Below are 27,769 nucleotides of genomic sequence, written 5' to 3' on the forward strand. Positions count from 1 at the left end.
TAGATTATCTCATAGGCGTGCACTCGCAGAGTCCTGGGTTTTCCCCCAGAAGGAGGCCGCATTCCTTCCCGCCTTCCAGGGCACACTCTCAGTGTTCCGCGTTGCTGCCAGGGGCCATCTTTCTGCAAGTAATGGACGCAGATCCTTGGGGACCCAACTAACCAGAAGAGTGCAGCCTTCCCTCCTCACTCCCAACCAGATGACTCTGTGGCCTCCCTGTGCAACCACCCCGGCATTGTATGACTGATAAACTCCGACAGTAATGGGGAAGTGGGGGAGGCTGCAGAGCGAGGAGGAAGTAACGGTAATTTTCTAGCATCCTCTCCTCTAGCTCTGATCTTTGTCCTGCTTGAGGTGTATTTGTATGTGTTCTTACCTTAATCACTATCCTCCCCTGCTCTTGTCCTCCACCTTTGCCGGCTATAGGTTTCTTATTTTGCTTCCTTTTTCTTCCCTACCGTTCCTGGCATAGTACCTAGTAAATACTGCAGCCTAAATTAATTTGTATAGGATCCAATTGACTCCTAGTCTCAGCAGTTTTTATTTTTAGTTCTCTGTCCTCATTATTCTCTACATACTGTGCACATGGGCTTTCTCTATGTGAGACACTGTCCCCAAGTGCATGGGGGCCTGTGAGCCGCAGGCAGCCGATGGCAGGACTCAGACAGCAGGCACCTACAGAAGGAGCCGCGTGCCTCCTGAGGGGACCCGAGCCCTGACACCCCTCACTGCCAGCCACTCCCCATGCCCGATCCTTCCATAGCAGGGAAAAGGAGGCTGCTTTTCCACTCCCTCTATTCACATTGGATTCGCTTCAGACTTCTCTTCACATGCTGACATTTTTTGCCCAAGCGAGTGCTTTCCGCCTGGTGTGCATGTGTCTGCTGGATATTAATGGATAAGAAGAGCAATCGTAAGTGACTGGAATGTCAGCATTCTCTGTGAGATCCCCTTTTCTCCCTTTCACACAAAAGAAGCCGAAAGATGCATGCAAGCAGATACTCATGCCGGATCAGAAAGCCCCTCCCTTGACGCATCATTTCTGCCAGGAGGGAGCCATCTTTGGCTCCCCTCTAAAAGGAGCGAGAAGCCTCTCTAAGCCCCCTGCGACCCTCTAGCTCTGGAACATTCTTTCCCTTTTAATCTACAGATCCCGCTTCCTTTAACCAACTGCTGACAATACCTTAGCAACCGACAGCATTCACTGCCTGCCTTCATCAGAGTTCATGAAGGAGCCTGCTTCCCTTCCTCGAGAATGCTTTAATAACAAGTGTAGACAAGATTTTTGAACAGAGACTTAATATGTTTCCATGACAACAAAAATTACCTATGAAAATCTGTAGGAAGATTTTAGACCATTAAGACTTAAAAGCACAGTTTTCTTCCTTCATAAAGCAGTGGAGGAATGTTGAAAATTTTGTTGTCAAGAGGATGGGGAAAGGATTTTATTTCCCGAGGACTTAGATACACAATAAATAAGTCTGGGGCTTATGGACAGAGAAAGGGAATTTAGATATGATTGTAGTTGGCAGTAATCCATTATTCTGTCTCCACTTTTGTCAAGAAGTGATTTGTACCAATTAACACGTGTAGGTATTCTTCATAGCAGTAAAATTGTTCTTGTATAATTCTGTTTCCTTATATCTTGTAAATGTCAGGCTTTTTCAAATTAGAAACGAAAGAACAGCCTCTATTCTCTTCTTTTACGACGCTTTCTCTCCAAGGCCAGCCCTCTCGCCTTTCTCCTGACGCCTCCCCTCCTCCCTCTCCTGGGACCTCGCCTCATCAGTCACCGGCTCTGGCCTGTCTCCAGTCTCTCCCTCTATAATTGCTCTTTCAATATCTCCCCTTGAATCACTGCAGGAAAATGTGCTTAAGTGGGACAAGGCCTTAAGAAGCCAACGTCTGTTTATAGTGGACACTGTATTGGAGATTCAATTAATCAGGCATTCCCTGAATGCGACTTTGTTCAAGTCTCTTGTGAAATGCATTCAGAAATAAACCTGGCCTTGGAAGCTGCTGCCCAAATTTTGCCCTCACCAGGCACCAGAACATTGACGGCCAGTGGTCAGAAATGTAAGAACAGCTGGACAGATAGTTGATTGTGTAATTGTTTACATTTCCCCACCTGACCACCGGGTAAGTAGCGGCAGTGGCTGCATCTGCCTGCTCACGCTGTATTTCTAGCTCTGTGCCTAGAATGTAGAAGATATTCAATAACTTTCATGAACAAATGACTCTGTAATGAAAACCAAATACATTATTATAGAGTTACCCACCATGGACTTTATAATTCTGGCACAAATAGCCAGGTCCTCTCCACCTAATACAGTCTCATTTAACCCCCATGTCAATCCGGTGAAGTAGGCCTTGTGAAATCCTTTCCAAATGAGCTCACTGAAGTTCAGAACGGGTAAGGGACGGGCCCAAGGGTTAGAGCCAGGATCGAGCCAAGCTTCCCCTCATTCCAGAGCCCTGCTCTTGCCAGTGATCCACTGTCTCTGTTCTGGCCGTGGGTCCGTGTTTCTTCTCACCCTGTTAACCTCTGCCTGCACGTCCCTGAGCCCTGTATGTTCTGTGTGCTCGGAGACGTCATGTCCTCCTGTGAGGGCCTGTCTTTCTTTGTTTCTGCTTATGACCTGCCCTTGGGGCAGGTTCATCTTTACCAGCTTTACTACCTTCTAGTGAAAGCTGCAAAATGTCCCACCTTGGCTTCTTACGACCAGAGCATGACCCTCTCTGTTCACTCTATGCTGCAGCTGTCCTGGGAACTTGAACTTCCTGTGCTCCACACATGCCAGTGCTTTCCGCCTTGCTGACATGAAGCCTGGGTGTTTCAAATCCCTTTTGATGGGAAGAATATTTTCTGATTGGGGTCTGTATCAGAATCTAGTACTGTGTAACAAATTACTCCAAAACTTAGCAGTGTAAGCCAACAAACATTTATTATCTCATATAGTTTCTAGTGACATCTTAGCTAGGTGGTTCTAGCTCCAGGTCGCTCATGAGGTCATCTGAACACCTGCCTGGGGCTGAGGATCCACTTCTAAGAAGACTCACTCACATGGCGTTTGGCAAGAGGCCTCAGTTCCTTGCCTCATGGGTCTCTCCATAGGGGCTGTTTGAGTGTCCTTATGACATGGCACTTTGCTGTCCCCAGAGTGAATGATCCGAGAGAGAGAGCAAGAAGGAGGCTGCAATGCCTTGAATGGTCCAGTTTCAGACGTTCCATACACCACTTCCACCATATTCTGTTTGTTGCAAGTGAGTCAGTAAGTCCAATCACATTCAAGGGGAGGGGAGTTAGGCTCCACCTAAGGGAGGAGCGTCAAAGAATTTGTGGACGTATTGTGAGAAGTGGTCTAGATGCCAGATGCCATGAGATACTTGTGTCGCAACTCTATGCCCTCTCTCTGGCTGGGCGGCCCAGGGACTTCCTGTTTAGCTGTTCCCATGGGTGAGGTGGAGGCTGCATTCCGAAGCCCTGTCCTAGGCACAGTGAGGGCTACACCGATGCAAAAGGACGGTCCTGATCCTCGACAGTTGCACAGTCTGGGAGGGAAGACAGATACCTCCACAGGTAGCCACTGTAAGGTAGAGCATGGTGAGTCTCCAGAGGGAGGAAGTTCAGAGGAGGACAAGCTTGAGTCAGCGGTGGGACTGGGGAAGGCTCCCTAGAGGGGACAGCACGTGAGCCTGGCGCGGAAAAGCGCGTAGCATTTCAGTAGCTGGAGGTGTGGAGGGAAGAGCATGCCAGAAACGGAACAGCATGGGCAAACACTAAGCGGTAGAAAGTGCAGTATTTGTTTGGGGAAGGACAACATGGTGTTCTCAGTGGCCAAGTCAGTGATAGCGCCTATGGCACAAGGTCACTGTGAGGACTACATAAGATAGGCATTTAAAGAGCTTGCACAGTGCCCGGCACGCAGAAAATGCTCACTGAATGGTGATGCGAATGACTGATGAAGACACAGAAAGAAGCCTGGAAAGGTAACTTGGGGCCAAGTCACAGGGCCCTGCCTGTCATCCTGAGGAATTACAACATGTGGGAAGTAGGAGGGACCTCAGTTTGCACTACAGTTGGTCCCGTAGGAAATGGGGGTCTGCCGAGGCGTTTCACTAGGGGCATGGTGTGCTCCCAGCCCAGCTGGAGGCAGACCTACCCAGTCAGTCGCATGTGCCTGATGAATCAGAGTGAGGAGATGGGGACCAGGATTCTGATGCTGCGATCCTGATGCCATGGGCCAGGAGAGGAGGTACTGAGGGCCGGGTGAGATGGGGCGGAGGAACTGGACAGGAGGAGGTGGAGGCACAGACTATTTGTTGATTCCTTTATAAGCTTTGCCTGGTCAGCAAGATCCAGAAGTCCTGCCTGCTCTGAACGCGACTATGCAGCTGTTAGAGGCCCTGAGGGGGCAGCCCAGGGACATCCGATCCACCAAGTCTCCGTGAGGTGGCTCACACTGGGCCTGCTGCTGCCAGTCCTTGGGGTTGGGGGGAATTTGGGGGCTGGCCCAGGCTTCTCTCCATGGGTTTTCCCAGTACACATGAGCCATCAGAGGAGTCATGTGCGCACTGTGTCCACTATGCCACATGTCAGGTGTTTTCATGCCTCCGAGGAGCAGGCACCTGCCCCGTCTGGGCAGGGCAGGAAGGGCTCAGAAGGAGGGCCATGAGTTGACCAGAGCTGAAATGGAATAACGACTACTTCATTCAGTGCCCACTCAATGCCAAGCCCTTAAATCCTGTGAAAAGTGTGAGAACGATAGAAAGCGTGGCGCTGAGCGGTGGCCTGGTGGTGGAAGGGCCCTGATGGGGAAGGTGGAGGCTGGAGTTCTTGCCCGGCTCTGCCCCTGACCCACAGCCTGACACAGGATCAGTTAAAGGACATCCCTTCACAACCATAGAAATGAGATTGGCCTTGAAGGTAGGGTTCTGTCGTGAATTTTCTATTAAGAATCTTATCCCTCAAGAGAGACAAAATGAACTCATGAAAGAATTAAAGAACTACTGGAAACTGCCTAGGTAACCACAAAGTTGGACAGTACAATAAAGGGTCCAGGAGCCCAGAGTTGGGAAACTTTGGGTTGAGAAATCCAGGAGGGGTTCCTGGAAGAGGAGAGCCCCAAGCTGGGCTTTGAAGAATAACTAAAATTGGGGCAGTCTGAGAGGAGGAGGACACCGTCAATGGAGGCATCGTGCTGCCTTGCTCAGAAACGTTCACTGGCTCCCCAGGCCTACACGAGCGTCCAAATGTGGCATTCAAGACTCTGTACAGCCTGGCCCAGCGCCTGCCCAGCCTGCTCACCTTGACCTCCCCCAGAGAACCCCGCCCTCCCGCACCCTGAGCCGTTCCCCTGCCCTGAACCTGCCACACAGACGCGGACTGCTGCCTGAATTCCCTTCGTCCTCCTCTATCTGCATTGGTCAGTGCCCCCTTCCCCGCTTCCCCCCTTCAGCTTTGAGCATCCTGTTCCCTCTTTCTCTCTGAACTCTGTCCTGTTTGCTTAGGGTCACACATGGACAGATCCTGACCCGCTAAACTGTAGACACCGCCGTGGTTTACTCCTGCCTGGGGGCCACATGCCACACCCATGGCTGGTGTTTGACAAATGCTGGATGAGTGATCAAGCTGCAACCCAGGTGCACAGAACAGGTCATTCATGGTTATAGGGGACCATGAACTTGTGGCAAGAGGCACTGGACACGACTGACCTGAGAGTGTAGCCCGCGCTGCTCTGGGAGGAGTGTCTCAGGGCTGGAGGGGCTCAGGTGCCATTTAGTCCAGTCCATGTCATATAAACCCTCCACGGCATTGCAGACAGCAGGCCGGACCCCACACAAGCACCTCCAGCGGGGGCAGGCTGAGCACGCTGCAGCTCCAGCACGCTGCTGAGGTACAGCAGGAAGGCTGTGGGCTGTGGGGCCTGACTGCCCTGGACTCAGATTTCAGCTCTGCTATTTGCCAGCTGTGTGGCCTTGTGGAAGCCACTTAACCTCTCTGAGCCTTGGTTACCTCTAATATTTCCTCCTTTCACAGGTGTTGTAAGGATTGTAGAAAATATACCCAAAACCAAAAACAACCCTCCAGCTCATAAAAGGTGACGAATTAGTAGTAACTAATTCTATTTTTATGACATATGATTAGTTGTTGCACGTGGCTGGGGAAGGTTTTGTGGAGGGTTCAAAGAAAGTTCTAAGTAACAGAATTTGGGTTTAAACCCAACAGTCTGTCATAATTACAGTGACCTTGCTGTGGGACTTATTAATGGTCTCATATGAAGATGATGTATCAAAGCTGTTCGAGATCGTGGGTTTCCAAGCTTTTCCCACAAGGACACAGCTCTCAGTGAGACCCCTGCTAGCCCACCAGGGCCGCTGTAGAGATACAGAAAGCCGTAGAGGCTGGCCTGGGAGAGGTGACCCAGAAACAGTGCTTACGGCCAATGTCTACCTCTCTCAGTCCTGATTCTGGGGGCAGGCAGAGTAGGAGCAGAGAACCCAGGTTTCTGCCATCAAATCTTCGGGAGCCCGGTTGTTACTGGTTTCGCTGCTAGGAGGTCCAGGCCAAGTGTCAGGGGTTTGGGCAGGCTTTGGTCCTGAAGGGCAGGAAGGAAGGAGGGAAGGCCTGGAGCCTTGGGCAGGTGATGGTGGCCTGAGCCCCACATGTGACCTGGGCCAGCCCTAGGCCTGTGTGTAGAGCCAAAATGGCTCAGAAGTCAGGTCATAGTAACTGGTTGAACCTGTGGAAGCGGAGAAGGGAGGAGGAGAGGAAAGGACAGGATCACAAAGCAGCCTTGATGCCAGAGTGGGGGGGCGCCGTTTACAGAATCAGGAGGGTCTCAACCCTCCTCCCAAACCACCTCTCCTCCCATTTCCCTGTCTTGGTGGGTGGCACTACCACCCGCAACCAGAATCCTGGAGTCTCCCCAGACTCCTCTCTGACCCTGGCCTCCCACCACTCAGCTGTTTTCAAGTCCTGCCCATCTCCTTCTTGACTCAGTGCCCTGCTCCCTGTCCCCACTGCCGCTCCCCTGTCCAGGCCTCCGCTTTCCTCCTGGCTCACTGCCATCTCCCGCCCGGCCTGCCACCTCACCTCTCCCCTTATGTCCACCATTCGCACTGCTGCCAAAGTTTTCCTCCCCAAAACTCATCTAGCCATCCTCATCCTTGGCTTGAAGTCATTTTGTAACTGCTTGTTACAGTACAAACCTCTCAGCATGGCTTCAGGACCTTCGTGATCTGTCCAGCCACTTGTGCCCTTCCCCACTGACCTCCACCCAGCCACCTCGGCTGCCTGCAGCTCCCCACAGGGTACTGTGCCTCCCATGAGCCTTCTTGTGCACTCCTCATCCTGCCTGGAACCTGCCCCCGCCCCCTTTCCGGCCAACTCCTGGGCTGGCATAGGAGCTCCTGCTCTATGCTCCCCACTGCTCCCCACCCCCACCCCCCATGGCTCTTATCTGATTGTCCTGGAGTAACCTCCCATCTCTCCCCTGCCACACCTTGAGCCCAGCCCAGAGCCTGTTCTTACTCAATTTGGGCTCCCCAGAGCTCCGCATCCTGCCAGGCAGAGCTTAAGCACTCAGTAAATATTTTGTGAATGGGTGAATGAATGAGTGGGTGAAATTGAGCCATGAGGGAATCCAAGAAGACGATTTGGCAGGGGAGACAAGATGATTTGGTTCTAGGGAGGTTGAGTTTGAGCTGGTGGGACACCTAGTTGGAGGTCCAAGCTGCACTGGAAAGGCGAGTCTAAAGCTTGGGGAAGGGTCTCTTAAGAAACCGGGTTTTCATGTCCTTTGGGTAAATACCCAGAAGTGGAATAGCTGGATCATGTGGTAGTTCCTTTTCTAATTTTTTGAGGAATCTCCACACTGTTTTCCATAGCGGCTGCACCAGTTTGCATTCCCACCAACAGTGTATGAGGGACCCCTTATCTCCACATCCTCTCCAACATTTGTCATTTCTTGTCTTTTTAATTATAGCCATTCTGATGGGCATGAGATGATATCTCATTGTGGTTTTGATTTGCATTTCCCTGATAATTAGTGTTGTTGAGCATCTTTTCCTGCGCCTGTTGGCCTTCTGTATATCTTCTTTGGAAAGATGTCTGCTCAGATTCTCTGCCCATTTTTTTGATCAGGTTGTTTATTTTTGTTGTTGCGTTGTATGAGTTCTTTATATATTTTATATATGGGGAGGGTGAAAGGGGTAACAGGGCACATATGTACAGTGACGGATGGCAGCTAGACTTTTGGTGGTGAACATGAGGTAGTCTATACAGAAGTCAGAAGTCGAACTATAATGAAGTACATCTGAAATTTATATAAACCAATTTATTATAAACCAATAGTACCCCCACCCCCCCCAAAAAAAAGAAAAGAAAAGAAACTGTGTTCTCTTTGCTCACATATGAGCCAATTCCCTGAGGAGATCAAATAACCAGCAAGTGGCTCGGTTACCAAACCAGCTTGATCGACTCAGAGAGCCTCAGGGCTGGAAGGACGTTATAAGGACATTGTCTGGTCTAATTCTTTTATTTGACAAATGAGGAAACTAAGGCTGAGAGAAGAGAGAGGCCTGCTCAACAGCTAGTCAGACAGTGCCAGGGCTAGAACCTGTGTCTCTCTTGCAGTCTGAGCTCTCTCTCCTCTCTGGTTCCTGTGGCCTCCTCTCTGAGCCCTGAAGGAGGGAATTATCACTGAGGGTGAAAGAGGGCCCTGGAAGAACCTACCTCCACAGGTATGCAGACGCTGACTCTTCCTTTCCCGTAGCACAGCTTCTCGTGGCCCCAGAGCTTATGCTTTGAATGGCACACACTCAACAGACAGGATGGACCCTGTGCCCTCCATCAGCAGCTGCCTTTTTTGAGTCTGTTTTGAACACTTGTCACTATCTACTCTCCAGCTCTATAACAGATCAGAAACAGCTGATTAGAAACCGTGAGAGAGATTGCTGTGAACAAGAAAACTGATACCCTGACTCAGAAAAAAGCAGCAGATGGGGGTCATTTAGGGTAAGGACCAATAGCCTTTCACACCAAAGCAACGAGAAGACTCTCCTTCCTGTTCAAATCCCAATGCAAGTCCTAATAGTGATATCCAAATTATGTTCAGCACATTTTGCTTATTTATGATCTGCAAGCATTTAGACATTTCATAAGGATTTTCATCTAATGTGATTAAAATTATTAAGGTTCTGGCGGTATAACAAGTAAGCCCTCTGCTATGGAAGGGAGGAATTATCCCTAAGGATTCCAGATAACACAGGGTCTTCATCATGACAAAGGGCAGAAGAGAACTGGCATTTGTCATTTGGCCACAATATACCAGGCACATCGTCTGACACACGTTCTCATGTAACTTTCACAACTCTAACCTCACACACAGCAGGCGCTCAGTCATGTCTGTTGGGCCCATGAATGACTGAATGGATTGAGTTGTTTCGGTCTCATTTTAGATATTGCAAAAAGGAGGCCCAAAGACTAGAACTGCCTCTCCGTGATCACCCAGTGGCAGCTGGGAGCCTGAGCTCCGGCCGCAGCCTGCATTGACTCGGCAGGAAGGACAGCTGCACTTCCCCAGAGGGAACAGTGGAGTTGACTCTGCAGCCATGCTCACCAGCACCAGGAGCACCAGCTGAGGGCCCGCTGCGTCTGCAGCCCAGCGTGAGGAGCACCGCTTCCAGGCGTGTGATGTTCCCTATCACTTATGCTTTCTTTGGTTCACAGGAATGAATTCAGAGCATGGACGGACATCAAGCCCGTGAAACCAATAAAAGCCAAGCCCCAGTACAAGCCCCCAGACGATAAGATGGCTCACGAGACCAGCTACAGTGCCCAGTTCAAAGGGGAGGCCAATAAGCCGACACCAGCTGACAATAAGGTCATTGATCGCAGAAGAATACGCAGCCTCTACAGCGAACCTTTCAAGGAACCCCCAAAGGTGAGAGAGATCCTGTGGGGAGCCCACCAGCACAGCTTGGAATGGAGGGCTAACTTGGCAGAGCGTGAGGGCCGGGCTGCTGCCAACTGGCCCAGCCCCCCAGACTCTTAAGATCCCTCCATTTCTTTTTAGCACACTGAGACGGAGGAGCTTGTGAACAGGAACCTTTGTTAAAGTCAAAGGGAATGTTAAAAAGGAATAGTACCTAAAATAAAAACAGCTTGAAGACTGGCAGATTTCCAGAGAACTAGCTTCTGATTTTGAGAAACCCAGAAAAAAAAGGGGGCAGAAATCTCACGTGAGCCCTAAATCCCATTGCTTTAAAATAACTGTGCTTTTGCCCCTGAAGCGCTGGCCCAGTATGGGGGGCATCCTCCCCGGCTTCCTTCCCACCCAGCCCCTGCCTCGTCCTCAGCTCCCGTCACTGGACGCTTCCTTACCTCCTGAGTCCCTGAAAACAGCCTGCCCTTTCTTATCCCTGCCCTCGGTAAACACCCTCTGTCGCAACACACCTGTCACATCATCTGCAAGATGTGTTCCGAGTAATTTGTGATTCTCCTGAACGGTTTGTGAATGACTTCCATTTCTGAGTAACTTACAGTAGATGCGGGATTTTCCTGTAATAACACTGCTTTGCCCCGTTTGCATCCCAATATGCATTCGTGAAAGGGAGAAGCAGGTTGGAGCTTCAGCTGCTGAAGCAGGAATCATACATGCCAAAGCTTATTCTAGGCTGTCAAGCCGCATGGAATTGTGCAAATATCAGCTCTCCTATCAATAATAGCAGGAGAAGTCTGAGAAATTAGCCTTTTCTCTGCTTTTGCCCTAAAGTCTTGCACTCAGGTGGAGTTTCCTACTTGGCCCAGGACTGGTTTACAGGTAAGGTAACTAACCAAGCCAGTTTGCCTGGACTCCTCCAGTTGCAGCAGTCAAACATGGTTCCATGAAAGCCCTCAGTGTCGGGCAAACCAGGACAATTGGTTACCTTATTTACAGGTCAGGGGTGACGGAAAACGCCCAGACCTCATTGAGTGAAAACCTGGGCTGTGAGGTTCAGTGTCATCTCTGTCCACCTTCCACAGATGAGGTGGGACCCAGGACGTGGGGTTGGCTTTGGACAAAAGAAGATTCAAGGGGAGGAAAGAGGGAGGATGGGGGAAAGTCAGTCTAGAGAGGGATGGGAGGCGGCTAGCGTATTGAAGGGTCATACCTGGTGGCTCCAGAGTTCTTGAGAAAGAAAAAGCAAGTCTGTCTCCAGGGAATGAGGGGGCAGAACGAGAGGAGGGGGCTTGAAGAGAGTGGCGTGGGCTTGAACAGCTGCTCTGGGGAAAATGGTCCAGGGTTCCAGCCAGAAAGGAGGAGCGGGTGGCTGCGCACTGCTGAAGGCCTTGCTGAGACGAGCCCACTGGGCCAAGCGTCTCAGCAAGGGCACTTCTCCACATGAGCTCACCATCCTAGAGACAGACTCAGAGGAGAGGCCGGCTGAGGCTGTGGCGTAAACCACCCCAGAATCTCTGTGTCTTCCTCCAACAAAGGTTTATTTCTCATTAATACATGTCCTTTGTGGGTTGGCTGTCTGTCACTTGGCTCCTCGTCACCTGTTCAGTCTGGGCCTCTCTGTGGCAGAGGAACAGAGAGCACTGGGAAGCACAAGCTGACTCTTGATCTGTCTGGAGGTGACCTACGTCACTTCTGCTCACATTTCATTGACTAAAGCAAATCGCTTGCCTGCCTGAGTTGAACAGGGCGGTGAGGTCTAATCTTCCCACAGGGAAGGGCAGCAGATGGAGCAGACTAGTAACATGGTCCAGCACCAGAGGTGGTCCAGGGGGAGGGCTGCCAGGCCAGGGAGCCAGTGTGTCCTGCGAGAGTGTTACCAACGTGACCGACCATGGGGTTCAGACAGGAGAAGCCAAATGACCTCACGTCCCTGACAGTGCTTTACACACTGTGCTCCCTCGGGGTCAAATGTGATGCACCATCACCGTTATCCTTTAATTCACCACGTCTTCTCTCTAAATTCTCTCTCCACTCCCACCCCTTTTGTGTTTCTGTATTTGTGGTCTGTCTGTCTGTCTCCCCATGCAGGTGGAGAAACCTAGCGTTCAGAGTTCCAAACCAAAAAAGACCTCAGCGAGCCACAAGCCCCCCAGGAAGGCCAAAGACAAGCAGGCGGCGTCGGGCCGGGCCTCCAAGAAGAAGAGCGCGGAGGGCGCCAGCGCCGCCCCGCCCGACAACAAGGAGCACAGTAAAGAGATGAACAATAAGCTGGCTGAGGCAAAAGAGTAAATGTCACTGCATTTTTCCTTTCATTCTTCTCTCCTTTTCTTTTTTTTTTAACCAACCAACAAAAAAGGCCACAAAATTGATTAGAGGCTTCTCATCTGCCTTGGTCCCGAGTGTCCCAGGAGCTCTCTGGTTTGGTTTCTTTGAATGGAGGAATCCTCTTTCAAAGATTGTGTGGCATGCCTCCTGTCCAAACCAGAGCAGCCGGCCGCGCGTGGCAGCGGGGTCCACGCTGCGGGCCCCTGGACCCCTGGGCGGCTGGCTCACCGGCTGTGCCTCGGAGGCAGCTGGGCCTGCACTCGGGGGAGGGCAGGCAGGGCGTGGCAGAGGCAGTTCTGACCGGGCTGCAGAGGAGACCTCCTGCTGGCGCTCGGAAATGCCTATGGCGTGGCCTCCTCCTATCTTCCCCCCAGGAGATCAATTTTGCGACCGTGATCAATTTTGAACTTTAGGTAAACGTGTTCTTTTCCAAAATTCAGAGAGTTATCATGTGCTACAGAAGCTCAACTTGGGCTTCAGCAATTGGCAAAATCTGTGGAAATATTTAAAAAAAAAACAAAAAAACCCTCGGCCTTAACGTCAATAAAATGAGTCGCGTCTGTTAAGTTTAAGTCAGTTTTTCATAGAATCTTCTGTTAGAAACCTGTGACTCCCTTCGGTTTCCTATCAGTAAATTGTATACCAAGTAATAGATGTGCCACTGGTGACGAAACCTAGGCCAGGTGAAAGGTTAGGTGTTTTAGGTACGTTCTCGACATCACAGGGAGATGACGAAAGTAAGGAGACTATTTTCCTCTGTTTACCCTCAGCCTACCCAGTGCTGCCGATTTTGCAACTGGTTACAGGTGACGGAGGAAGAAAGCTGGAGGTGTAGGGGTCGTATATTTAGAACGTGGCTTTCTTGCTTCTGAGAAACACGAGGCCGGAGGTAGACATAGTGGCCTGTGTGGCGATGTTTACTTTCCCTTCCTGCGCTGTTCTTGCTCCGGCCCCCAGGGAGGACAAGGACGCTGAGCTTCAGGCTACGGGAAATGTCTGTGACTTCGCTGAAGACTAGGAGAGTTCCCTGCTAAGTGCTTAGCCAGCATATTTGACCTCATTCATGTATAAAAGCAGCTCTCACTGTATTCTGTGTCACGTGTCTGTGCTGCCAAAGCCCCCAGGGGCGGCAAGTGCCACCTTAGCCGTGCTAGAGTCGTGTCGTAGGCATTAGTCAGAGAGTTGTGAGAAGACCCCCAGTGCTCGTGAGGGAACCCAAGATACCCCAAGAGAAATTACATTTGCAAACCCCGTGACGTGTATTGCCCAGTCCGCTGTCTTTCTCCTGTCCTTAAAGTGCTTGCCGCTGCCAGCGTTCTGGAATCGCTGGACGGCCGTGGGACGCCAGGCCTCTGTGCAGGCTGGCTTTTCCTTCGTCGTGAAAGTGATGTAGAGTGAAGTTCTCCCCGTTCCTTACCTCAGAAGTCCCTTCAGGTCCTCCTGGTCTGGAGGAAGTGGGGGCTCCACCAGCTCTCTGTATCCTGACTGTTCAAGCAGCAAAGTCTCTGTTTGCACCATCTTGTTTGTCCCCTTGGGGCTGATTGAGAAGTCTTTTGCAAATTAATTGAGCGTCTGCCACGCGGGCCATATTTCTTAAGGGAACAGGACCAGTAGCACTGATGCGCTCGGCCAGGCCCGAGGCCATCTTCCTGTGTATCTCCGGGGATGGAACTGTGAGGAAGGAGAAGTATGGAGCAAGGTAGGAAATGCTAGTGAGTTTCAGTGTTCATGAGTCACACATTCTGATGCCTGTCTGGAAATGACTAGCGTGGATCTCAGTACCGATGCCAGCTATTTGCTAGCTCCTCTTAACATTAACCAGAGAGCTCTATCAACAGGATCTTAACTTCATCCAGAGAATTTGCCAATGTATGTTCGTTCTCTCAAGATCTAGCATTAGTCAGACAAGTTGTTGTTAGCCACAATTTGGATTTCTCCATAGAATAGTCATATATTTTTTGCAGATCAAGCAAATCAGAGTTTACAATACCCAGGGAACATTCATTCACTTATTGAGTGCCTGTGTTCCAGACACTGTACTAGACGGGGTGGGTGGTGTAAATAAATCTGTCTCCACGGCAGCACAGCCAGAACTACACGGCTGACTTGATCCCTGTGTCTGATTCAAGCTTGTGTTGCCCAAATCGTAGAGTCTCCGCCCACCTCACAGCCCCAGGGATGTCTCGTACCCTGCCCGACTTGAGGCTTTACGTGACAGGTCTCGTGTCTTTTCAACCCTCGGTATCCCCGTCTTTTTAACATCTCCAACCGAGAAAATCCTGTCTGTATTTCACTTTGACTCTTGAATGTGCCCCTTCGCTGGCAAGAAACTTCCTTTGATTTCTACCGTTTACATATAAAACTCAGCCAGTCTCCTTCTGTATCGCAAACCTACCGATTGAAACTGATTTTGGCTTCACAAGCAGTTTTGGTTTTGCCTTTCTGAAGGTGACCAAGCTTCCAGCACTTGTTCTGCCTGTTTTTGCCCGTTTCCCCGTGGGTTCCTGAGCTTTCCCAGCAAAAGAGCAGGGGCTGAAGCTTTCCCATTGTCTGCTTCACTGGCCTGCAAAAATAACCCCTAAGGCTGTGCATCGGCTCCGAAGCTTCTGTTATCCGCTGGTGCTCCCATTCGGTCTGTTCCCTGTGCCTCTCCGAGGCAGACAGGAAGTGTCTAATTATGATTTTGTGGCCTGGATTTTGTTGCATACCACAGATTGTCTATGTAATGTGTAGCGCACACCTCTCTTGGTGCTATTTCATTCCTGCTGTTAGTAAGAAAATGACGAAAATATTCATGTATAGCCAATTGATTGTGACGTGCTTGTGGTCTGTGCTTGCTCAGAAAAAACCAACCAACCAACCAAGAGTTCTTCCGATTATAAATAAATGCTAAAGACGAACACCACTTTCTTGATCTTATTTCCTTGGTAAGGCCCAGCCGAGTAGGTGAAGGAACCAGCCTTTGCCATCTGAGCCACTCTCCACGAGATGAGCTGTTGCCCTGCATTTTTTCGGGGTCCTCCATAATGCAGCTTAACTCTCTTAGATTGCCTCTCAGATACTAATTGCAAGCAGTCAGAGCTAAGTGTTGGGAAAGGCGAAGATGGACCGGGAGACCACTGGCCGACAAGGTAGTGTAACGATTTGGTCCCATGTTGCTGGGGGTGAGCGCCGCCAGCGCCACAGCTGCCGGGAGGCTGGGCCCTGACTCTCCACCCCTTTCCCATGAACCTACAGCACCATCGGTTCTGGCTTTTTCTCCTCCCAAGGGACGGCGGAGATGCCTTCACTTACCCATTGATCTGGTCATTGTGGAGGGTCCCCCCTCCAGAGGTTGGCTCACTGTATGAGTTATGAGTGTGCCAGTCTTGTGTGTGCCTTATATGCCCACTTTCACATCCTTCTGCTAAAGTGGGAGACAGAAGGTTCTATACTTTCATACGGATCACTCTTCCTTTTTCCAACATATGTTGATTGAATAGCTATCATGGACCAGGCACTGTGCTGGGCACCAGGGAAACTAGGATGACTGCGACCACACCTCTGATCACAGTGGTGCACGAAGGAGGAGTCTGTTCTAGCTGGTTCCGTGGATCTGGGAGGACCTCAGTGGACAGGCAGGTGATGACCAGGTGAACAGAGCCTGGGATGGTGAAGGCATGCCAGATGGAGGGAACTGCACGAGCAAAGGTGTGGAGGGGTCCAGCCCCAGGTGAGCTCAGGTCCTGGGAAGTAGTTCGCTCAGGGAGGGTCAAGGCAAAGGCTGGAGGTGGCAGAGTCCGTCCTGGAAAAGCCCGGTGCCCGTGAGTGGGTGGCTGCTAGCTGGGGTCTCCATCCATACACCCACCTCTCCATGCTCCCTGCCGTCATGCTGCTCACCCTCACCCACATGTCGGGCAACAACCGCCAGTCTTCTCATGCTCTAGGCTGGGACTTGTATTCTATTGCTGGTCTCCAGTTTCTGGGTTTTGGGGAAGAGCTGTGGTAGGAATCAATCGACAGTCACATATACGAAAATCCTCTATCTGTTTGTCTTCCAGATGGACAGAGAGCACTCCACCCACCTGCCTGCCTTTGTAAGGGCAGAAAACACAAAATACTGTTCAATAAGTAAAACAAGTACATAAAAGTATACAGCTCGCTTTCGATCAGTTAAGGATTGTTTTGATCAAAGCCAGGGAGTGAGAGAGATGCAAAGAAAGACAAGAGAAACAGAGAGGTAGAAATAGAGGCAGAGAGAAAAAGACAGACAGAAAAACACATATATGGAGACACCAAGGATAACCCCCGAGAAGGTGAGATACGCTCAGAACCAGAGAGAGTGCAAGGGTGGGGCAGCGGTGAAGGCAGGAAGGCGGGGAGCCTACCTGGCTTTGTCTGTGCCTCCCAGGGGTCGGGGCTCAGCCAGGGCCTCGGCCTGCAGCTCCCACCGTGCTCCCCGATGCTGCCCGAAGACAGGAGGCAACCCTATAACCCATTCCTAATATCACCCCGCTAAAACAGCAAACAAGAGTAAAGCCAGCCCCCTGGTTTTAAAATAGGTCATCGTTACTAAATGAGTTATAAGTGTTTTTTAATTCTTCCTTAGCGTTTGTGTGTTCTTAGAGAAATTCTTCCCTCATTTTTTTTTCCCACTAGGGTTTAAAATTTATAAGCTGCTTCTCATAGATTTGGGGAGTGTCAAGTCGCATTTCACAAAGGCTATGAACTTCCTTAGCGTGTCGTCGTGATTTCAAGGTCCTTTTACTGCTACAATGTCTTACAGCAGTTTAAATTTTCAGGACCACGGGTATTAAAAGCTTCTTTCAGGATGTAGCCTGTGGACCATCTACAGTTAAGGCAAGCCCCCACCCCCAGCCCCACCTGAGGCCAGCAGGGCTGGGTCAGCAGCTGGAGCAGCCAAGGCCACCGAGACAGGAGAGGCAGCTGTTTGAAAGGAACGGAACCAGCCCTCTCTTAGTGGAGTCTTGCAGGACCAGGTACATCGTCCAGACCGCCTCCATCCCACTGCCACTTGATGCATAGATCCGCGTGACACCTAGGCCATCCTAGAATACCCGTAACGGCAGAACTGACATCACTGCATGTTTGTTCTTTATCGTGTGAGTACTGGTTAACTCTGGCAGTACACTCAGGTGTTTACAAGGTTGGTGGGTGGAAATCAGTGCAGGCTGTGCAACTCTGTCATTCACTGAACTCTTTGAGTCTTGGTGTCCTCCTCTGAAAATGGGGACACCAATACCCACCTCAGAGGAGAGGACTGAGGATGAAATGATATGATGGCTGTAGGGAACCCCAGTGGACACTAAATACAGGTCACGTCAGGCCCCTCCCCCTTCCCTTCACAGCACTTGAAAGGGCTGTGCTCATTCTCTCTGATAGATAGTTAGCTATGAGTAATCTCTGACATTACAAGAAGTTGATTAAGGCAAACACTCTGATTAAGAAGATCGCTTTTCAAGGATTCCCACTGTTGAATTACCTTGAGCCCATAGACCTAAACAATAATATTCTAACGATTTATATTTATTGCTTACGCAGCATTTCCTCCTGCGCTGTTCTGTTGACTCCTCCTAACACTGTGGAGCAGGTGTTTACCCCAGGTAATGGACAGGAAAGGGACGCTCAAAGAGGAGGGGCGCCTGCCAGCTCGGTCCAGCTCAGAAAGCTGAAGGAACCTCGGAGCCCAGGCCTTCCCACACCCCGGGCTGTTTCTCCCCTTCACCTGCGGGAGGCTGGGGCTGGCTTGAAGTGAATCAGGTTTCAGACAGGTTGGACTCATAACTAAAACTACCCCCATGCCTCCCAGTGCCGGCTGGTCAGGCCATTGCAGGCCCTCTGGCAGGCTCACCTAGTATCCTCTTTGAACCTTGGGACCCAGATACAAACCAGGGAAAATAAGAACTGGATCAGGTCTTCTCAGACAACGGAATTAATTGACCAATCATCTCAGCCAAATATATAGGTCTTCTCATTTGGGTACTAAATTAACTGACTGGGTGATTGAAATGCATGGCTGTTGAATACAGAATGATCCATCAGATTTTTGACTCATAAGACATACACTTGGTACTGGAGATACCAAGATCAAGGTGTCTATTACCTGAGGCATTGGATCAGAGACCACCATTTTGTGCATTTTATTTCAAACAGAGGAACTGAGCTTAAATCTCTCTCCTGTGTCCTCATGTAAGTGGCCCTGAGTCACTGTTAACGTGGCATTGTATATAACTATCTCAACCCAGAGATCTTATCTGGGGCCAAGGGAGCTTCAGATGCTGAGATAAATAAATGACCGCCACTGCTACTGGTTTAAGCTGCTGGAGGGGTCTTTAGAACATGCAAATCTGGCCATGTCACACCCTGCTTTAAACTGTCTGTGGGCTGCTCGGGGCCTGCAGAAGCGTATCGTCCCCTCAGTGCACCATGCCGCTTCTCACCTCCATGCCTTACCCACACTGCCCCACCTGCTCAGACTGCCCTTCTGCTTCTCCACCCGGCTAACTCATCCTTCAAGACTCCGCTCAGGGGACTGCTCCAGGAAGCCCTTCCCGCACCTCCCAGCCTGGGTAAGATGCTCCCTGTGTGTGTCTTTATCATGGAACGTACCACATGTACTGTGTCATCTGCTCACGTGTGTGTCCCCCCACTAGACTGTGCTCCCCCCGGGCAAATGCCAGGTCCTTCTCTTCATCTTGGTAGCCCTAGCTCCTGGCCCAATGCCTACCACAGAGAGTGTCTTCTAAAGTGTTGGCTGAATGAATAATGAGTGAGTGAATGAATGACGGTATTCACCATCTGCGTCCGTATTCACCACGGTGCCTCCACAAGGCTTTATTCTGCCTAATAATCATCTTGCTCACATGAAAGGGGTGTTTTCAAGAGACGTCACGGCCACAGCAGAGCACAGAGCAGTCAGCGGCTGGTTTTATAATGGCCAGCCTCTGGGCCAGCCTACCCCTGTACTTTATGTGGCCACTTTTCCTAAACTGTCCTGACTTCGAAAAATCATAGACTCTTGGTTAGAGGGTAATCTTCCGGGGCTGGCTAATCCCACCCCCTGCCCAGGGCAGAGCTCCTCACTCCACGATGGCAGAGAGGCATCCCTCTGGGGCATGTCTTAGAAGAAGCACGGGGAATTAGAGCCAACGAGCCTGGTTCTAAGTCCAAGCTCTCCTGTTTACTGCCTGTGTGACCTTGGCGGAGTCTCTTAGTATTTTTGAGCCTCAATGAGATAACAATAATACACTGCTGTTGTATAACAGTAATGTAAGTAGCCATCACTATCCAAATCTGTGTGGTTCCCAAATTCAGAAAGTAGGGGTTTGGTCAGCAAGGGACACAGTGTTACCCGACTCTGTTTGGTTCAGAGTTGGGATAGCAGGTGGTGAGAGTCCTGTGAGCAGGGGGTCCCTGTTTCTGAATGACAGGGCTGTTCTGAGGGCCTGAAGAGGACGCATGCGAAGTCCTCCGTAAACTGTAAAGTGGAACGCCCGTGTCAATAGTCATTTATGGGTAGTTTTGCTGACCACCGCTTCCCAGTTACTTACCACCCTTGGTCCCAGTGGTGTGGTGCTGGAGCTACATGTGGTGAATGCACTCCCGCTGCCACACGTCAGCCCGGGTGCAAGCCCACGGGTACTGGCTCTCGCTGCCCCGCCCCCTCCCTTCCCCGCTCCACTCTGAGCACACCCTATCAGTCACCCGTGCAGAGTCCATCCTGCAATTACACGCTCATTTTAATTGATCCTCTCTGGACGCGTGAAGCCAATTTTGATTAATTGCTCGAAATCTCATCCTTTGCTGTAGATGGGGTGGGGGGAAGGACAAAAATTGATCGGCCAGTTCCAAGGAGCGCAGAGCTAGAAAAGAACTGAGCGTTGCTGTCTGGTTGCCTAGTCCAGCACTTGACATTTTAAAAGGGTCATCAGCAGGATTATCAGATTCTTGTCAGCCCCTTGAGACAGTCAGCTATGCCCTTAACTTTGCCTTCTTGGTGTTAAAATAACCAAGGATGCTTTTAAAAATATTTATTATACAACTGAGAATTTATTTAGTTCCTTTTAACAGGTTATACCTAGAAAAGGTATTTAACAACAAAAACAACACAGGGCAGAAAACATAACCGTCTAGCCACCCAGTACTACCACTTCCCTGCACGGAAGAGCGTCCCTGCCTCAGGAACCCGGAGTCCTGAAGAACACTCTGGGCTAGGAATCTGCCCCAGGTCTCTGGTTCTACTTTTGTAAAAGGCAGAGTTGGCACAGCCCAGGGGAAGGGAGCAAACACCGATGCGGCCTCTACACGTGTTCTCATTCAATCCTCACAGTAGGGCCAGAGAGTGTGCAGGTGTCACCCCCATTTCTAGAGAAAGAGATCCAGACTCAGTGACTCAGTAACAGAGTCACACGACGTGTAAGTGGTGTGCCAGGATGTGCAGCCAGGTTTGGGTGACTAAAACCCATTCTTGGCCCAGATCTTGAGACCATCTCTAGGATTCCTGTGGTAAAGAAGATGTGCATCCTCCTGAAATAGCCGTCTCCTCATTCTGTCCCTGTCCCTTCCTTCTCCAAAACCTTCGATGACTCTAAATACTCTCAGTGTCAATGGAAAATGAGTCAGATGAAGGCCACAGATGATGAGTTCGGTCAGCATAGTTACTACCCCCTCCCCCGCTCCCGGCCCCCTGCCCAGAATTAAGCCTTGTGGTAGCAGCATCTTTCCTAGCTGTGGTCCTAGCCGCTCTTCCTGTGCTGATGAGCCCCATCTGGGTGGACTCTGTGTGGCCCGGGGCTGGTAGACCGATGGGCAGCTGTGCAGGTAGGGCTTATAGGTGTGGGTGTAAATGGGCACTCAGACCAGGATGCTGCTGCTCTCTGGGACTCTCTTCTTCGCCAGAGTCTGCTGAAGGCTTGGAGGTAGACCTGGGAGGGGAGGGGGTCCTTGTGTAGTAGAGGCAGGAATGGCTGAGGCGAAGGGAGGCTGGCTGTTGCAGGCCTGGCCCCTAGAGGGGCAACTCTCTCAGGAGATGCTGTCTGGATCTCAGAGCTGGGGACCTGCAGAGGTCAATGGCTCCAGCCTCCCACCCAGACAGAACCAGTCAGGGTCATCTCAAGCCAGACCCAGTTCAGACATCTGTAGATAAATTTGGAATCTCTATAGTTGAAGTCACACCCATGAGAGATGTTGTCAGAGAGAGGAAAGAGCTTGACTGGAAGTCTGTTATCCTCAGTTAAGGTCTTGACATTGCTACAAACCTACGATGTGACCTTAGGCAACTTACTTCCCCTTGCTGAGCCCCAGTGCCCACCTCTGGAAAATGGGCGTGTGTGTGGACCGCTGACTGCCTGGCTGACAGTGCTGTTGAGACCACAATGTGCCACACTGTGTGTAGAGTCCTCTTAGAGAACCACGAAGAGGGGTTACAGTTTGGGAGGACAAAAGAGGTGCTAAGGCAGCTAAAAATAGGAAGTCATTTGTGTGTCATGTAAATGTGGTTTTGGGATTTGATGTTGTGCGAGTTACTTTGAAAACTTCTCATTGAGGACAGAGGGCTCCTACTAGGCGCCAGCCCTGTGCCGGAGCTCTCTGGCCTCCACGCTAGTCAGTGGCCTGGCACATAGTAGGCATTTATTAAATGTTTGTGGAAGGAAGGAGAGAGGAGGCGGGGGCAGAGAGGGAGGGAGGGAAAGAGAGAGGAAGCAGACGTGGTCCCTGCCCTCAAGGAGGCCCAGTTTGGAGAGGTGGCTACAAACAGTTGGCAACTCATGTGATGGGGCTGCTGTGAGGGGTGAGGGGTCGGGGGGCGCTGTGGGAACACAGGAGACGGAGGACTCCACCCCTGGATGTGGAGGGTCCGGTGATTTCGCTGAGGAAGCAGCCCTGGAACTGAATCTTCAGTGGGGGCTCCTAGGCAGATGGGGAGGGGTGGTGCTGGGCAGCAGCGCTGATGTACCTGAGGGAAAGTTAAAGCAGTGAGGGCTCTATCAATGGAGGTATAGACTGCCCAATGGAGGGCAGAGGCGGTGTGTCCCGCTTGGAGACCACGCCTGCAATATCACGTTCAGTTCTGGGGGTCACACTTTCCAAGGGATGGGGAGCCAACTGAGATGTGTTGTGAGGAAACCAAATGTCTGAGCTGTCAGGGGGCGTGTGTTGCCCAGAGAAGCCAGAAATAAGTTCACACTTGCTGCCCCTTCAAATATCTTCAAATACCTGAAAGGCTGTCCCAGGGCAGGCGGCATAGCAGAGGGTGGCCCCAGAATTCAAACCCGGATCAGGACAGGGATGGGAGGGAGTGGAGCTGACAGAGATACAGGTTTCTGCTCAGGGTCTAAACACTGGGTCCCCAGGAGTGGGCTGCCTCATCGGGGTGTGTGCCCCACCCTGGGCAGTGTGGGCAGTGGCTGGGACCAGCTAGGAGGGAAGCGCAGAAGTTCGGGAGACCCGAGGACCCTCACGTCTGTCCTTCCAGCCCTGGGTTCATTTGACTTGGCTCTATGAAGTTGTGTATTCATAGGACAGAGAGGGAGGGCCTCTCCCACTAAGGGACCTGCGGTCCTCTCTGGCAGAAGAGACACAGGCTGATGCAGGCTTAGGCTTAGGGCCCGGGCGGGGGTGGTGCCAGGGCACCAATGGCCTTGCGGTGTTTGTGGTGTGCTCTCATGGGTCTGTCTCCTGCTCCAGCCTCGGGGCTCCTCAAGTCAGGGCCCAGGTCCCATCCCCTTCTGTGCCCCCAGCACAGGGCCTAACAACAGAGTGGGCACTCAGCAGACTTTGTCTAACAAGTGGATAAAAGAGAAAAAAATAAAATAGAAAAAGCTACACACCAGCCATCCGTTACTCCCACCAGTATCTACCAGGTACTCCTATGAGCCAGACGCCAGATACTGGCGATGCAAAGATGAACAAAACACAGCCCACGGACTAGTGGAGAGGCGGGTAATTACCAACCCCCCGCCCCCAATAAGGCTGAACCCGCTCCGTGGATCCCGCGGGGGAACGGGGCGAGAGTTCTTGTTTTGAGAACGCCTTGTCTCCTGCAGATTCTTCATAAGAATAAGGAGCCTTTCAAAGACGGTTTCCTTGGCACACCCCGTTGGGCAGCCGCATTTCCCATAAATGCATTGGGAGCTTTGTTTGTGTCTGGGAAGCGTGGGCGCCTGTGCGGGGCCCATGGAAGCAGACAGGAGGAGAACAAAGCTGTGAAATGGCCCTGTCCACTGTCCCCCCACCTCCTGCCAGAGTCCCTGAGGTGCAGTCGGCCTGGGCCCGGCTCAGCTCCTCCTGCCCATCTTTGCTTCAAGAGAGTGTGCTCCATCCCTCTACCTCCTCATCGAGATGTTGAGGGGCCTATATTTCAGTCTGGGACCTGCTATCCACTATCTGTGTGACAATGGCAGAGTTGCTTGCCCATTCTGGGCCTAGTTTCCCATCTGTAGAGGAACAGAATTGGACCAGATCTCGAAGCCCCTCTTCGGAACTAGCATTTACAAAACATCACCCATTTTCCAGGGGTCACGCCATGAGCGTTCACATAAACTAATCCTTCCTGGAAGGTGGGCACTGTAATCCCCATTTTATAGGTTAAGGAAACTGAGGCTTGCCCACGATGACATCCCACAGCTAGGAAGGAGCTGGGTCAGCATTCGAACCCAGCTCTTCTGGCCTCGAGCCCATTTGGTGCAGCCTCTCTGCCAGCAGGCTGCTCTGCACATTATAGGAAGTTATCTATGCTGAGACACCCAGCACGTAGCCTGGCACACAGTTATTGCTTAGGAAAGAAGGGTTTCCTTCTTCCACACTGTGGAGGCAGGGGATTGAAGAACAGGGTCCCCAGGTCCCCATTTCTGAATAGGACCCTACGCCAGGAGCACTGCCCAGCTCTGGGCTGCTTTGATGGTGCATCAGCAAACAGTCTGGGGAGAAAAAACCCACCTGGCTGGATTACGGGATTAGAATTGTGGGTAAGCGCAAGAATCAGCCCTTTCTCCAGACGGTCTCAGCACGGCTCCATATCCACCTTCCAGACTCTCCCAAAGCAGGGATCCAAGGTCAGTGTGTGTGTTACCCAGGGGGCATTGTCCATCTCCAAGGAAACAGGAAGAGGTGCAGAAAATTAAGTTCCTAAGATTTAGGATGTCTCATGTAACTGTGGAACAGTAAATTTTGCCAACAGGACAGAGCCTGACACAGAAAAGCCTCTCATTCATTCCTTCATTCGACAAGGTTTGTCAGGGCCTTCCCTGGGTCGGGCGCTGTTTTAGGTGCAGAGGATAATGATGTGCAAAATTGACACGGTCCTGCCCTCCGAATGCTTCAGTCTAGTAGGAGAAATGTTAATCCAAAAGAATGCAAGTAATTAGCCATGAAAAGGGGGAGGAAAGAAAGTGCCAGGGACTAGGAGAGTGGGGAGCAGGGGACCTCCTCACCTCTGCGGGGTTGGGGAAGCCTTCCCTGAGAAAGTACTCCAGGGAGCCAAGAGGTGGAGGATGACTAGGCACCCACCAGTGGAAGAGGGAGCCAGAGAATGTTCCAGGAGGCGACAACAGCATGTGCAAAGCCACACATGGAAGGGAGCAGGGCACACGGAGGAACAGAACATAGTCCTGGGAGGCTGGGACACAAGGGGTGAGGAGGCTGCAGGAGCAGGCTGGTGAGCTGGGCAGCTGGGCCAGGTAACAGGTTCTCTTTATTCTGAGCGCAAGCAGGAGCCATTGAAGAGTTGTTAGCAGCGAAGAAGGGATTTGCTTTTTTTGAAAGGCATTCTGATCTCTGTATGACAAACAGATTGGAGGATGAGCAGGGGGTGCCAGTTAGGAGGCTGTGACAGGCAGCGGTCCAGAGAGAGGCTGGCACAGCTGGTGGGGCGAAGGGAGGGAGGGAAAGAAGTGGGAATATTCAAGAGATTAATGTTAGGAGCTGGAACAGATGGCTCTTGAAGGCTCGGGTGAAGGTTTTGGGGGAGATGGAGGTGTCAAGGGTGACTGGCTCTGGCTGAGGCCCGGGGGTAGATGATGAACCAGGTTTCAGCAACAATACTATGTAAATCTTTCCTTCCGTTTGACCTTTGTTCCAGATACTCTGCTGGGCATGGGGGCTGCAGGCAAGGAGGGTGGCCCTGCCTCCAGGGAGCTCACAGTCTAATGGGGGAAGGTTGACATGTAACTGGGGTATCTGTGAATGTGGGGAGAGACCATGAAATGGTGCTGCAGGGGAGACACGGACAAAATGAATGCGGAGGGACACGTCCAGGAAGACCTTGTGAGGAGGTGGGATCTGAGCCGAGCCGTCAAGCACAGACAGGCAAAAGTGGTGAAAGAGGGCAATCCAGGCAGCAGAAATAAACAGAACATTGGGAGTATGTGAAACAGCGTGGAGTGGCCCAGGACAGTGCAAGGAGGGGGAGGCTGCAGGGCTGGCTTCCTCCAGGGCTGCTGTGGGGTCCAGTGAGCTAAAGGAACAAGCGTGGGAGCATTGAGCAAACTGTTACTGCAGTCATTATAGTAAAGGACTTATTCGTGTGATGCCCCCCAGGCACTCTATGAATATCAAGAATTATGACTTCAGATCCCTGCCTAACAGGGTCGTCTGATCCTCTGTCCTAGAAGTCCCTGACATTTGTATTGTTGTCCCCATCTTACAGGTGAGGACACAGAGGTCTATTGTGGTTGAATAACTGCCCAAGATGTTGCAGGCACCAAGCAGCACAGAAGCCAAGATTAACCCAGCCAGTGGTTCTAGTTCCTGAGAGAGCATGCAGGCTGGGAGGCAGAAGGGGCTGTGTCATAGGGTGTCTTGAGGAGCCCTGCAGCTGGCTCAGAGCACCAGAGTTGCTTGTGCAGGCTGGGCCATGCCCAAGGACAGTGGGCCTGTGGGCTGCGGGCTGAATCCAGCCCATCTCCATTTACCCATCATGCACCCGGCTGCCACCCTCGGGTGTGACTTTGTCTCGCTCCACAGAGGGCACTGTGAGTGTGGCTCCTGCCAGCCTTGCTGGGAGTGGTGGGGCAGCTTTCAGATGGGGAGGCTGGCGGGCACTGTGGACCAAGTGATGGCCAGTCAGTGTCAGTGAGAGTTTTATGTTGCCCTCGAGCACAGTTTTGTTCATAGGAACCAACCCGGGCTGCTTTGGTTTTAAAATGAATGCTTAATTTATAAAAGTAACAAATTTAAAAAATCTAGTAAAATGTAAGTCTGTGTTTTAAGGGAGGTTTTATAACTTAATTCAATTCTCTTACATAATTTAAATTAAATTATAAATAATTTTAAGCCAAGGTTAAAAATATGATAGCTGTTGGGTTGTCATAAAAGTTCCATCATTGTTTATAAAATTTATAAAATTATATTTTCAACTTAAAATCACGTCTAAATTAATTATTCCATTATGCATTTTATATTGGTATCACAAAGCTAATCTGTTATATATTCTAATATGCCAATTTATTATTTTTTTTTTTTGAGGAAGATTAGCCCTGAGCTAACTGCTTGCAGTCCTCCTCTTTTTGCTGAGGAAGACTGGCCCTGAGCTAACATCCGTGCCCATCTTCCTCTACTTTATATGTGGGACGCCTACCACAGCATGGCATGCCAAGCAGTGCCATGTCCGCACCCAGGATCTGAACTGGCGAACCCTAGGCCACCGAAGCAGAACATACGAACTTAACCGCTACGCCTCTGGGCCGGCCCCTTCCAAATTATTTTAAACATTACAAATACTTTCAAACTAAATCTACACAGATTTTCCTAAACTTAACACCAAAAAAAGGAAATATTATACATTTGATTTATCATTTCTAATCTTAATTCTAAACCTTCCCATGATTAAAGACACTTCCTCACTAAGGAAACAAGTTTACTAACCAAAGCAATACAGGATGTTACATCTGAGAAAATTTGAGGCTAGCTCACACTGGCTGAGAGTGCTCGTCAGACAGAAATCTGGGGTGCGGCCTGGGAGCCAAGGCTGCAGACATCCCGGCAAGTGTATTCTGCCACCCACGCTGTGGGGCTGGCCCTCTTTTTAATCTCCCTGCCAGCAGGGATGCTGGGTCCATGTCCTGCCCATGGGACAGCTTTTGCAACCCAAGCCCTGAGATCAAGCGAAGCTCCGGTCAGCTTTTTGGTCTCCTGTCTCAGCTTTGTCACCCCTTCAGGGTAACCTCACCCAGGTCACTCACTAATCAATTTCCTCTTGATTCTATGCTGAAGGAGGTTTTTCTTTTTCCTCTCTGGCCAGCCAGCAAGTATTAGAGGTATTTTCATGCCCCCCTTGGATTCTGCATGCTTCTCCTGGCCTTGCCTGGCTCTCTCTGCACATGCTGAGGTCCTACTGATGGCAGCCAGCTGCATCTGTCCGGCCAGGGCAGCTGTGCACTTGTCGTGCAAGAAGCCGCCCTGGCCCTCTCTGTCCCCTGCGATGCTCAGAGACATCAAGAGGGACTGGCTGGACAGGCTGCCTGTGCCACTGTGTACTCTGCTGAGACACGTCGGTCTCC

At 50.9% G+C, this 27,769-nt stretch overlaps 1 protein-coding gene across 4 annotated transcripts in view; it reads left to right on the plus strand.

Annotated features, from left to right (window-relative positions):
• The window catches only part of MAP6 (microtubule associated protein 6), a 77,191-nt gene that overhangs the window by 45,661 nt on the left and 3,761 nt on the right, over positions 1-27,769 (plus strand). For all 4 annotated transcript variants that reach the window (XM_070624109.1, XM_070624111.1, XM_070624110.1 and 1 more), the window contains exons 2-3: positions 9,734-9,947; positions 12,036-12,232. In XM_070624109.1, coding sequence (XP_070480210.1) covers positions 9,734-9,947; positions 12,036-12,232 — 411 coding nt within the window. The remainder of the gene's footprint in view (positions 1-9,733; positions 9,948-12,035; positions 12,233-27,769) is intronic.

This window comes from Equus przewalskii, chromosome 6 (genome assembly GCF_037783145.1).
Source record: "Equus przewalskii isolate Varuska chromosome 6, EquPr2, whole genome shotgun sequence".
NCBI classification, from domain to species: Eukaryota; Metazoa; Chordata; class Mammalia; order Perissodactyla; family Equidae; genus Equus; species Equus przewalskii.